The sequence below is a fragment of the Microtus ochrogaster genome, chromosome 15 (assembly GCF_000317375.1).
Source record: "Microtus ochrogaster isolate Prairie Vole_2 chromosome 15, MicOch1.0, whole genome shotgun sequence".
Classification (NCBI taxonomy): Eukaryota; Metazoa; Chordata; class Mammalia; order Rodentia; family Cricetidae; genus Microtus; species Microtus ochrogaster.
In genome coordinates, this window is record NC_022017.1 from 38,638,743 (window position 1) to 38,652,482 (window position 13,740).

Below are 13,740 nucleotides of genomic sequence, written 5' to 3' on the forward strand. Positions count from 1 at the left end.
CTGGAAAACTGTTGTCCAGCACAGTTAAGAAAATGTGTGAGTCTTGCTCAATACCTACTTCCTCCAGTCCCTAAGAACTGGTCTGCACTGCAGTCTTCCCAGAGCTTTGACATCAGTTCATTGGGGTCTATGTTACTATATTATGGGAGATGCAAAGAGCTGTGGGAAAGCTCAAGACGATTGAGAGGGCAGTTTGCAACTTAGAGTTAATAGGGATGGGGCTCATTAAAGAAGGTGTCTTGTGAGCCCAAACAGGAAGAAGAGAACCTCAGCGGTGAAGGAACCCGGAAGGCAGCCAACAGCAGAGAACAGAGGAGCAGCGGGTCTAAAGCAGAGGGGAGGGAGGGAGTTGCAGCCAAATGAATGGAGCAGAACAGAAAGCCTTTGAGGCCATTTGAGACTGACTTAGGGCTTCAGAAGGCTCAGAGGAAGAAAATGGTATCTATTTGAAAGACTTCATTCCAGCTATCCCAAGAAGAGATTGAGGAAACAAGCAAGGGCCAGTTAAGCAGTTGATAGTATCAAGGCAAAAACTCATGGCAAATTGGCAACCAGTGTGCGAGAAATGAGCAAGTTTAGGATGTGATTTAAGGTGGTAGCGGTAGTCTTCCTCAGTACACTGGCAGGGAGGGACAACGTGGACAATAGACAGCTTTCAGCCTGAATGCCTGGATGGATAAGTGGAAGTGGAAAATAGGTTGGGGAAGTTATATTCAGCAGGGACGTGAGAGGGCCCAGGGAGAAGCAGGAGGCACTATAGTTCTAGCCTCTTCCTACTCTGATCTGTGATTTCTCTGGGTTTCATCCTCCGGATCTATAAGTCTCTTTCTCTTACACACACACAAATGGAGGTTTTACCAGAAACAGTCTATCACAGAAGAAATCTCTACGGAGATGCTGAGAGAGACCCAGCCATTTGCACAATTAAGACTAGAAAGAGCCTGGTCTATCAGGGAAGGGTCCAGTTACTTTTCAATTTTTCTTTTTTCTTCTGTTGAAGACTCCTCTCTTAACTGTTGCATGCTCCAACAGGTGCAGTTGGCTGGAACCTGACCAGTGTGAGCCATGTTATGGTGGCAGGGCCTGGTTGGGGGGGGGGGAGCTTAGGAAAGCTGCAGGAAATGCAAGGCAGAACAGCCTAAGTCCTGTGTTACTCTGCATAACGTCTTCCCTGTGTGGCCTTGTTCACTGTGCACCATACAGTAGCAGCACTCTTGTAAGCAAGTCACGTATGATTTTGAAAGTTCTCACTGCCATCTTGTGCTTGAGGAATTATCACAAATCTCCTTTTACAATGACTGATTTCACCTGAGCACAGAGGGGACTGTGCTGTCTAAGCTACACAGTTGGCAGTGGTAGCCAAGCAGGGTACAGAGTTACACTCTTCTGCAGCTAGCCCAGATGGCCCTGGCCTTCCTTGTTCTGAATGGGTGTTTCTGATGCCTGAAACCAGTCCTGGGTGGAGCCTGGCCTGGTGGAAGCTTGCCATCAGCTGTGACCACAGGATGGTCAGTGACATCATGGGCTGGCAGGAGTCAGGTTGGATGTGTCCCTAAGGGACATACCAGTGTTCCCTCTGGAGGCACTGTCGTAGAAAGCCCAGGGCTTAGGTCAGCCAGTAGCTGCAGCCCTGTGAGGCACCCATAGAGAGCAGAGAGCTGAGGCATCACTGTGGGGTCCCAGGTGAGCTGGCAGCTGGGCTGCTCCAGCTGCAGCCCACAGCTCTGCACCAGGCTTGTAATGAGGACCACATCCTCACTCACAGAGGACTCCTGCTGGGAGAGGACAGGTCGTTTCCTCCATCTGATTCCAGTTGTGTTCCAAGATGCTCGCCACCTGCAATAAACTACTCAGAAGGAACTCAGGGACCACCTAGGCTTTGGGTGATGGCACCCACCCCCGAGCAGCAACCAGGTGCCTCTGCTCACTGTCCGCAACCAAGCTGTGGCCTTGGGGTTTGCGCAGTTATGCATTTGGTCCTGGTGATCACACAGCCCTATTTCTACTCCTGTGCACACTCCCATTGACTGCTGCTGCATATAGGAAAGCATCCGTAGCATGCCCCAGAATTGCTCTTCTGCCAGGCTGCCCGCCCACTTCTCTAGCTTATGGACTTCAAGAGTTGTCTCCAGGGCTGGAGAGATGGCTCAGTGGTTAAGAGCATTGGCTGCTCTTCCAAAGGTCCCGAGTTCAATTCCCAGCAACCACATGGTGGCTCACAACCATCTGTAATGGGTCTGGTGCCCTCTTCTGGCCTGCAGGCACACATAATAAATAAATATTTAAAAAAAAGAGTTGTCTCCACTAGAAATTGCCTATATGAGCTCATCCTAATGCCATCCAACATCAACAGGAGGAAGTAGTTGGGTGGAATATCCTCTTTCCCCTCACATTTTTGGGCTTGACAGAGAACATAAATGATATGGATGTATAGAGCATTTCAGGATGCAGGAGAAACTGGGATCCCCAGCAAGAGGCTGTCTAGAGTTGGAGGCTGCAAAGCCAGACCCAGAGCCTGCTCCTGAGTAGGGACTGCACAAATGAACTGCAGACAGGCTCTCGAGGAATGAAGGTCAGATCTTCCTTTAGAGCATCTCCATCTGCTTCCCACATCTCCCCCTGCACCTCTGGGAATCCCATCACCACCTTCTTTGAGGCTCTCACCAGTTCCAGTTCCTCAGCTAGGATTCGTCTCTCTATGGACTGGGCCAACAGGCAATGCTGGGGTTCATTCAGTGCTGCAAGAAGTAGAGAGCTCACCAGGTAGAAGAGGTCCTAGGTGCTCTGCATTGTGTGGACTCTGATGGAGGAAGGGCTGCACCTCGGGGGTTCTCAGGTGAGGAGAAGCTCTGCTAATTCTGGCACCACTGGAGCCATCTTGGCCAAGGTAAAAACTGTCACCCCAGAACAGTCTATCAAGGACTGGCAATGGACGTCTGACACAAAGGATTTTCACTGTTCAGGCTGTTCCACTGATTGACCTTGAGCAACAGTGGTGAATTAGGGTCTGGCAAGACTTGGCCAAGGCTACTCCTATTATTAGTGCAGACCTAGGGCCAGAAACTCAGGTCAGGAAGCCTATACCCGAGCTGCCTAAGCTTTGGCATGAGGTCCTCACTCTTGTTCACCCTTTAGGATAGCCTGTTGATCCCTGAGCCCCTTTCCTGCTAGAGCTCCCAGAATGTAGAGGATAGCCCTGCCTCTTGAGCACAACAAGTTGCCTACGGGGTCCTGGAGGATGCTTAAGACAAAGCCCCCAGGGCCTTCCAGCTGTGTCACCAAGCCAGTGTCCAGAGTCTCTTCCAACTGCAGGGCAAGGGTATGAAGAAGAGGCTCCTGTTCGTGCATTCAGTGTCCCTGCCCATTCAAGAAGTCATTCCTGCCTCTGGGTATAAGAACTTGGTTTGGATTTGAGCTTGGCTGAACCAGGTTCCTCCTAACTGGGTGGCCCAATGGGAGTCTAGGCTTCAGTGTCTGGTGTGGTAGCTGGCACTAAGGCATGCCAGTCTATACACGGCCTGCCTCACATTCCCAGCAGTGTGCATGAGAGCCCCAAGGAATCCCTGTCAGTCACCAAGTTCTGTTCCTGCCCCTTCTGCCTGTTCTCTGTCTATCTCAAGCCTGTCCCTTGGGTCCATCAGGCCGTCACCGTGTCTTCCAGCTCCTGGAGTGCCTGGCGGTCTTGTAGCAGCTCCTGGAGGGCACCCAGCAATGTATCCCATAGCTCTGAGGACAGTGTGGCCAGGTCCTGCAACTGGCCATCCGCTTGGTCCTGCAAGCTCTGGAAGTTGGACTCCTCCTCTGAGTCCAGGCTGATGGCTATGCCTGTAAAAATCACGTGGTCAGTCACTTAGTCTTGTGCACAGTTGCCTGTTCAGGGGTCCTTTTGCTCCCAGCCTCCCCAGGAGATCCAATGTCCCAGGAATGGCCCTGTGCGGCTCCTTCACACAAAGCTACATATGTGTCATGTGTATTCAGCTCGTTCTCTCCTCTGCACCTTCACTAGACATTTGCAGGGAATTTCCTCCCCACACCAGGCACTCACAGGTCTTAGCCCGTCTTCCTATCACCTTACCACCTTCCTATTATTTCTTCCCCCTTCACAATGCTTCAGAACAAAATCTGACCTAGCTTTCTCTTCCAGGGCTTCTAGGCCTTTCTGATTGTGGGAAGTCAACCTGGGTGACTCGGGTCCTCTGTATGCTGGGAATATGTTTTATTTCCAGTGGTTAATAAAGAAACTGCTTTGGCTTATGGCAGTGCAGAATGTAGCAAGGGAGGAAATGCAAGCAGAGATAGAAAAAAAAAAAGAAGGTTGAGTCAGCGAGATGCCATGTAGCTGCCGAAGGAGAAAGGTGCCAGAACCTTACCAGTAAGCCCCAGCCTTGTTGTGATACACAGATGAATAGAAATGGGTTCATTTAAGAGCTAGAAATATACTTGAGTCATCGACGAAACAGTGTTGTAATTAATATAGTTTCTATGTGATGATTCGGGTCTGGGTGGCAGGGAAATGAAAGTGCAGTCTGTTTACACCCAGCCTCTGAGGTTCTGGCTCTGATCCTCTAGGCTGGAGAGAAAAATGTCATCCTCCATGTGCAGGAGAAAGAACCAGGGTTGAGACAGGAGTCTCCAACGGGGCAATTCTGCCACTCATTCCTCTTGGCAGTTCTGGTTCACTTTACCTTATCAGGTAGAGTCACCCACAGAGACCTAGGGTCACCACATAGCACTGGGAAGGGGCCACAGAACCATGCCAGGGGAATCACTCACCTCTCCTGGTGTCCCTGCAGAGCTTTCTTTCAGGGAAGTAAAGGACAGCTGCATGTGGCAGAGGAGGGAAAATACAAACAAACCCAAAGAAACATATGGTCAGGGAGGTTGCATTTCCCGTGATGGACAGCAGGGGTGGGACTCTGCAGGGTTTACCACATGGCATTCTAAAGCAAACCAAGCCCTACTAGAGAGTGACAGGGGCATGGCCAGGGCCACAAGTGACAATGCTTGGCTCCCAGACTCATGCTTTTCCCTTCCATGGGGACAATGGAGCTGTCTCCATTTGCCTTCTTCTCCCACTGCAAGGCCAAGCCTAAAGATCCAGGGCCTGGATTGAGTGCCCAGAGCTGGTGCCATCTAGGCAGTTTCTAGATGTGTCTCTGGTTTAGGACAAGGATGGAGCCAGCAAGACCCACTGTGTCTCAGTTTCTAACTACAGACAAGCAGTGAGCCTTGGTTCCAATTGGGTAACCAAGGCTCTTCCCTGGTAGAATTCAACCCCATCCCAAGGCAAGCAGGGCCAGACTGGGTTTAAGCCTCCTTAGCATCTGACCTGAGCAGGCTTCTACCAAAATCAAGTCTTTTTAGATGGTCTGACGAGGACACTGCTCAGGCAATGGGGAGCCCTGGGACTTCCTTCCCTCCTTTTGCTCCTCACTGCTCCCTGGTATTTGACTGCTGGCAGGGGGTGGGTGGGGTAGAGAGCAGGATGAATAGGCTTACCCCAGCTGTCTTCCTCCAGCACCAGCTGCAGAACCCTGTAAGCCGGTATACTGCCCTGTGGGATGCTCACCACTTTCTCTGTGTCCATGTGGCTCTGAACCTGGACCTGCGAGAGAGGCAGGGAGAAGAGGACACCAACTCTTGGGCCTCCAGAAGATTCAGGAAGGGATATTGGAGGCAGATGGGAAGACTATCAGAGTCTTGATGCTAAGATTCCTGGAGGGTGGGCAATGGGTGGCCTGACAGACCCCTAGTGGAGGCAAGAACACAAACTATGCTTGCATAAAAGGTATTTCCAGAAAATAATCCAAGACATTCTGGACATAAACAATAGACGCCAATGTGTTTTGTCTCCTTAAACATGTTACAGTGTCTTTGGGACACTCACTTGGGATATGCCGAGGTACAGGCACTGGGGCATAGCTAGTCTGTCTAGACTCCACATGGCCACCAAGTCCCTTTCTCCCATTTTCCACATGAAAACCAAGGCTTAGAGAGGTAAAGGCATGAGGGGAAGGCATTGGCCCAGAAAACTGGACTTCCGTGATGTCCCATTGGCACAGCCATATCTGCCCATTCCCACAGGAAAGAGCTACTTACAAGCCATAGTAATAAAAACTCATCCATCTTCAACAGGCAACATGGTTATCCTGGATACAGGCTACCACCTTGCAGCAAGATGTGGCCACAGAGCCAGGTTTTGGCTGACAGGACAAACACAGAGTGGTATGTGCAAGTTGTGGGGAGTATTGCTCCCTTGCCCCTGTTCTGTAGTCTGGGATGGATGTGATAACGGTAGAAACCATAGCCGTGTTGACACATGAAGTGAGAACCATATACTGGGGTGACAGAATTGAAAAACAGGAAGACCAGATCCCTGAAAACTACAGTCTACTGCTGGGGCTCTTTGGCTCCTGTCTGGACTCTTGTGTAAGGGGAAAATGCTTTTCTTCTTTTGAGTTAATATTATTTGTTAATCTTCTCTCCGTTGCCAGTAGATTGTCACATCTGCTGGGGACCGAGCGGGCAGAATGCCAGCCATCTGCATTTGCAGACGGTGCTGCTGTTCAACTGGCTCCACCAGATGTATGTTGGACACACAGATCCTACTTGAACTTGGACTGCAGCACTTACTGGCAGTATGGTCCTCAGCAAGGGACTTCTCTGTGCTCGGCTTTCCTCAGATAAAGAAGCTGACACAGTAGACATACCTTCTGGCATCATTCGGCTGAATGGATAAGGCCTGCTGAATGGCAACAGGAAATACTCCTTAAAAGTGGCCCCTACCTGTCGGCATTTGCATTTGTGGACATGCTGAGGGTTCAGCTACCTTTGCCCACAGTTATTATGTAGGAGACAGCCCCAGAGACCTAGAATGCTTGTGTGAAGTCAGCCTTTCTGGGTGACGGTAAGAGTGGCTGAAATAAATGACCTAAGAATAGAAGTTTGTAACCAGGTGTGTAACTCCTCTACTGTGAAGGACACCTACAGGGATCATCTGGAAAAACTCAAACTAAACCAGAGACTGTGTGCTGTTTCAACCACATGATAACTTGAGGAGACGCCCATGCTGCTGCTGCATCTGTAACAGCAGGTACCTGGAAAGGAGAGATCATCCGGGTCCAGATTGGGCAGTGTGCTAAGACCCGGATTCAAAACAGAAGGAAAGAGGAGATAGTGAGGGAGGGAAGGGCAGAAGAAACCTCAGCAAAACAGAGCTGAGACCATGTCAACCTCCAAGGACCTCATTCCCCTTCAGGGGCAGGAAGGCTTCCAAGGCCTTCCTGAGGCCAATGATATTCAGTATTCTAAACTCACTGCCCACTATGTCCCTATTCCAGTACACTGCACACCTGAACGTGGCCCAGCTGTAGGAGGGACAGCTGCCCGGCTCCTAGCGTTTGGCCCTGGCTCTGAAGTACTGCCTCTTGCAGGGTCTCCACAGCCTCCGTCACCACGTACAGGCTCTCCCTCTCCTTCCGGCTCTGTAGTTCCTGGAGGAAGGAGGGCCTACGCGACCGCAGTTTCCTGGAAAGTGTTGGAAGCGGAGATCAGAGATATGAGGGATATCCATCTGTCCAGCTGGGCAGTCCAAGGCCTTTCCAGGCTTGGGGCTGTTTGCACTGATCTCAGCAGCTTGTGGAAATAATGTGCGGGCCTTGTGTGGGGGGTGGCGGACGGCTTGTCTAAAGTGAGCGTGGGTGGCCCGAAAGGGGGAAACTGAGAGAAGCTTGGAACAGTCTTCTTCGAGGTTACAGATAACCACACAGACCAAAGTGAGGTTTAATATTAAAATAGATGAAAAAGACCAGATTACTTAACCTGGGAAACCTGGCAGCAACGGTATAGCCACCAGCCTCACGCAGGTGTTTCCAGTTTCCCATAATCCCTATCGCCTTACACTCCTATAATTCGGTTTTCTTTCCTGGCCCCAAATGTATGTGGTCTGAAACTTCTGAGCCTCCTCCTGGGACCAGGTCTCAGTCCCATGCTGGGCTCCTGTACCCTATCCTACTGTCCCATATGGCTTGTCAGGCCGCAGGCTGGCAGTACCCTGGGCTTCCTCACACCTGTGCCATTGACCCCGGCTGGGAGGCCATCTGCCAAGGAACCTTCCCTGGCTCTTACCTCTTCTCAAGCAGCATTTCCCAGGTACAAGGGGAAACCCAGAGTATCCGCACCGTCAAGGCAGAGATGCAGGTGGAACTGCTGCTTCCCGTCACCTGGCCCTGCAGCCCAGCGCTCAGGCTCACGGCCCCTGTTAGCCCTCCGGCCGCCTTCTCCCAGATGTTGATGGGGCTGCTGTGATCCACCTCTGGAGAGAAAGAAGCCCACGCTACAGGTGCCTGGCCAGGGAAGGAGACAGGTTGCAGGGTGGCCCAGGGTGCAGTGACCTCAGTCGGGTCTCAAAATTGCTGCTAGCGCTTCTGCATTGCGTGTGCCAGGCGGAAGCCACCGAGCTCTTGGAGCCTCGGTTTCCCCATCTGTCTGCTGAGAAGAAGAGCAGCATGGGTTCTTCCGAGGGGGATTTAAGGATTATCGGTGGATTTGCTAGTGTGGCCTTTGGCATAGGAAGCCTGGACTCAATGGTAGCCTTTATAGCAGACTGGGTGTCTGTTGGGGCTGGAGAGATGGCTCGGCAGTAAGAATGCTTGACTCCAGAGGACCTGATTCGGTTCCCAGCACCCATGTTGGCCTGCTCGCAGTCATTTGTTGCTCCAGGGGGATCTACACCCTCTTTTGGTCTCTAAAGGCACCTGCACTCGTGTGATACAAACACACACACACACACACCAGACAAATTAAATTTTAAATAAAATGAAAAAATTGTTCTAAAACGAGTGTGTGTGTGTGTGTGTGTGTGTGTGTGTGTGGTGTGTGCACACATGCATGGCATGGAAGTAGATAAGAAATAAAGGCAGAAGGGGAGCATGGGAGTAAGGGGACCTCTGTGACATGGAAGAAAACCAGCGAGAGGAGGGAATAAGGTTCACAAATACAGATAAATTAACATACGTGTGTGAAATGGCATGATGGATGCTCGGGGCACAAGCCTGACAACCTGGGTTTGTGGGACCCACGTGGTGGTAGGAGAGAATGGACCCCTGCAAGTTGCCCTCTGACCTACCTGCACACGGGTGCTGTGGACACATATGCCCACCACACGACACCTCCCACAGAGTAAATAAATGTAAAAAAAAAATCTGTTAAACAGAAGATGCCATAACCAAACCCAATGTTTTGTACACTAACTTAAAAAAAATGAATAAAAACAAATAATGATTGTTTGCTATGACTCATTTCTCAGGGAGGAAAGCAGGAGGAAATGAGCCTTTCTCTGATACATACAGCCACAGTGACATGGCTATGGGGGCTACGCTTCTGGCAGCCTCGCCCAGGCGTCTTTGGGCACCAGGGTAGAGCCCTGTTTCTTTTTCTCCGCACATTCATCGGCCTCCCTTGGGACTCCCATTCTGCTCTGCAGCAGCCTGCTCACAGAATATACCTGGGTCGGGGCAGCCAGGCTCCAGAATGTCCAGGAGGGAGAAGTCTGTGGGGATGAGGGGTGTGTCCCACGGCCAGAGGTAACCTTGTGCTTCTTCCTCACCAGACAGAAGGGGCGCAGGCGAGGTGATGTGCTCAGGCTGTCCACAGGCACCAGCTCGCCCTTCCTGCCCAGCTCCCTCACCAGGTTCTTCGTAGTCCTCAAGAACAAGGATGACATTGCTCCTTGAGAAGCAAGGGACGTTATCATCCAGGCTGACTACGGGAGGGCTCATTGCCAGCTGCCAACGGGAAACAGAGGAGCCAAACCTGGGATCCCAGGCTAGCTGCCTGAGTCACACCTCGTCCAGAGCTGGCTTTCCAACTCTGGACTTAGAGTAGATGCCACAGCTGGCTACAAACACCCTTCAGGTTACCCCGGTGGACACCATTGGAGTCTGAGAAGTTCAGGGCCATAAACTCACTTCTCTGGGTTACAGGACTTTTTTTTTTTTTTTTTGAAATGCTACTGAATGCTCTATGCCTTGTTTTGAGGTGGTTCAATCACGTTTAGAAAATGTCTCCTCCAACGCATCTCTGTGAGGACCGAGTTAACCGTAAAGACCTTCAGCAGCTAGCATAGGTCCACAGATTGTAGCTCTTTGTATTCTGGCCCCACTTTCTTTCCCAGAGGCAGTGGGGACCCAGGTGTGGGCAACAGAGGGAGGGGTTGGCTTGAGAAGGGAGCACGAATCCTACTTGCCTTCACTGTGCTTGTACAGCTTCCGGTGCGGAAGGATCTAGGGTGAGGGTCGGTTTCCTCTCTGAGCTCCAGCGGCGGATGATCATCTTTCTCTGCAGTTGGTGTTGAAGTCAGCCCCTTCCTGCAGTGGGCTCCGGGATCCACCGGTTTGTAGCATTTGTGCTGGGTGTCGATTTTGGGATGAGCCCTGGGCTGCAGGTGGGGAAGAGAAAATGAACTAGGGCAGCTGGGAGCTAGCGAAGAGAGCATTGCATACAGCCCTGGTGACCGCAGGAGGTGCCAGGTCCACATCCTCTTTGGGGCAGTGCTTAGGCACCCACAGTTATGTTAGGGATTCTGAAGTGTTTGAATTCGTTTTAAAATAGGAGGAAGGTATATTTTAAGCGTAAGTATGTCTCAATTAAAAAAAAAAAAACAACCAAATTTACGTGTTTTGTTTTCAAGACAGGGTTTCTCTGTGTAGCCCAGGCTTGCCTGGAATTCACTTTGTAGTGCAGTCTAGCCTTGAATCTTTGTAGTGCAGTGCGTCTGCCTCCCTGAATGCTGGGGTTAAAGGTGTGCGTCACCACTTTCTGGCAAGATATTAGTATTTCTTTACCACAAAGTATTAAATGATAATTTTTAATATTTCTGTGGCAGCAGGGTCTCAGAAAGACAAAAATGGCTGGGTCCTCCAGCGTCACGCTCCTGGGACCCAGAAGAAAGAGAAAGTGGAATCTGCACCCCTAACGCAGGACAATGGTGACACTCTGCAAGGAAGCAGGCATAGCCTAAGGGTCAGGGGTCAGCCCAAGTCAGGGTTCAGAGGGAGGAGGCAGGCTGAACTGGTGTCCAAGGCCATAGGGGCCAGGAAAGTAGGACAGGGAGGGACCTAAGGAGTGGGACAAGGCCCTCAGCCTGCGCACCTGTGGCAGCCAGAGCAGTGACTGGTAGGTGCCACCGGTCTGACCTCCCACCGGATACCGAGGTCACTGCGCCTGTGCAATTCAGCTCTGGGCGCGTAGGATTCCTTAGGACCTTGGGCCAAGGGATTCCAATTCTGCCACTGCTGTATCCAAAAAGTCCTTTCTGGTTAACTGGACAGTTCAACTCCTTCTGGGTGAGGTAATGCTGCTTCAGCTCGCCTTCCTAGTCACACACACCCCTTGCTCCAGTTCTCTCTTCTTGGAGATGGCAACGCCCAGCATCTCAACCTATGGCTTTTCCTCCATCCTGATCCACGTGGTGACTCACGGGTATTGAAAAACTCTCCACTCCTCCCTGTTTCCCCCATCCAACTGTGGGGTGAGGGGACACGTGAACTCTACCCGCATAGCCTTTACCCTCCATATGGGCACCTAGCCCACTCCTTCCTCTTGGCTTGCAAACCTTAAGAACCAGCCATCGCTTCTTCTACCCTCAATGCTCCCACCTCCGGTCCCTCTTTGACAGACTCGATCAATGCAGACGCTGAACTCTCAGCCCTTCTAAAAGGTCAAGTCCGTCTCTACCCACTCCTCATCTTGCTGACTTGTAACTATTTCTTATAGCACCCCTACAGCTGTATCAAACCCGAGTTACATTTTCTTTTCTTTCCCTCCTCCCTCCTCCTTCCCCCTTTTAAAAAGCTAAATTCTATGTTCACAGAATTACAAACTAATTCTCTAGTCTGCCAAAGAGCCTTCAGCCACACCTTTTTCACTTACCCTTCTCTCTCTGGGAGCCACACCTGAAGACTGAGACTCAAAGCGCCCCTGCCCTTAACACCGCTGCCCCACTGCAGCCCCTCCCCCGTGCCCCTGCAGGCTTCATCCATTTCTGCAAAGCAGCTCACAGCCAAAGGTGCAGGCAGGGGTGGGCAGGGGTAGGGTGGGGAGAAAAACTGAGCAAACTGGCTTCCAGATGCACCCTACCTTTACAGGAAAACTCTTAACAAATGTCTATGCTGCCTGCGGGATCTGGGTGTCACTATTTTGCCTCTCTCAGAGACTGGTTAAATGTACTCATGTAATTTCCATGTGTGGTCATTTTATGTATATGGATACATTTATTTGTTTATTATCTGTGCCATGTGAAAAAAATTATTTTCAAAAGTAGCTAGTCCACCAAGGCCCATTATTCCATAACCACCCCACCTTCTTAAACCTTATGCAAAGCAATTAAAATATTTTAGTCGTTCTCATTGTGGTGGTTTGAAAGAAAATGACCCCAAAGGGAGTGGCACTATTAGGAGGTGTGGCCTTGTTGAAGTAGGTGTGGCCTTGTTGGAGGAAGTGAGTCACTGTGGGGGTGGGCTTTGAGATCTACTATGCTCAAGCTACACCTAGGGTCACAATTCTTTCTGTTGGTTATGGATCAAGATGTAGATCTTTCAGCTCTTTCTCCAGCACCGTGTCTGCTTGCCATGTCCTCTCATGAAGATAATGAACCAAACCTCTGAAACTATAGGCTACCCCCAATTAAATGTTCTCCTTTATAAGAGTTGCTGTGGTCGTGGTGTCTCTTCAGAGCAAAGGAAACCTTAACTAAGACAGTCATCTTGTAAAACTTTTATCAATTCTCATTTTCAGTTCAGCTGACCCTGCCACAGTTTAACTTCATTTATTTGGGTCCTCTTGTGTCCTACTCAGCTCCAGCTTTCAACTTGACATAGCCTGGAGGTCCCTGAGGCTGTCTCAATTGGGGATGACCAAGATCAGGTTGGCCTGCAGCCATTTCTGTGAGATATTCTCTTCACTGATAATTGAAATGGAGGGGCCAAGCAACTGTGGGAGGCACCATTCTTACACAGGTGGACTTGAACTATAGAAGAAATGCAATTGAACACGGAGGAATGAGCAAGCCAGTAGTCAGCATTTCTCTAGGGTTCTTACCTCCAAGTTCTTGGCTGGAGTTTCTTCCTGACTTCTTCAAAGATGGACTGTGACCTGGGAATATGAGCTGAAATAAACCCTTTCATCCCCAATTTACTTTTGGTCATGGTACTTATCACAGCAACAGAAAACAAACTAGGGCCCTTCAATTACCTCTGTTACCTGAAAGCCAGCAACAGTAGAGATCCCAAAATTTTCTTTTGATTTTACATTTAAATTTTCTTGAGAATTTTTTTTTTTTTTGGTTTTTTGAGACAGGGTTTCTCTGTGGCTTTGGAGCCTGTCCTGGAACTAGCTCTTGTAGACCAGGCTGCTCTCGAACTCACAGAGATCCGCCTGCCTCTGCCTCCCAAGTGCTGGGATTAAAGGAGTGCGCCACCACCGCCTGGCTTCTTGAGAATTTTTATGTCAGTACTTATCCCCTCTTCCTGCTGGAACTCGCCCGTGTTCAGCACTCCCTGTAAACTTCATGAACTCTTCTTTAATTATCACTGTACACAGGCACACATATGTATACATGGATACAGTCTGCTGAGCTCAATTCGTGTTGCACATATACATGTATGTTTAGGGCTGACACTCGGGATAGGGTAAGCTCTCAGGGGTTTGTCCCTGAAGAAGGCTGATTTCCTCTCAACGGCC

The 13,740-nt window shown here is 50.2% G+C and overlaps 1 protein-coding gene across 1 annotated transcript; it reads right to left on the bottom strand.

Moving 5' to 3' along the window:
• Positions 1-1,009: 1,009 nt before the first annotated feature.
• On the bottom strand, positions 1,010-9,724 carry LOC101994865 (gasdermin-D-like). Its single transcript, XM_013348905.1, is given in 11 exon segments — positions 1,010-1,138; positions 1,141-1,257; positions 2,665-2,746; positions 3,173-3,306; positions 3,650-3,825; positions 4,774-4,821; positions 5,500-5,605; positions 7,353-7,527; positions 8,128-8,314; positions 9,506-9,589; positions 9,592-9,724. Coding segments are annotated over 11 exon segments (1,371 nt in total).
• Between the last annotated feature and the right edge of the window lie 4,016 nt (positions 9,725-13,740).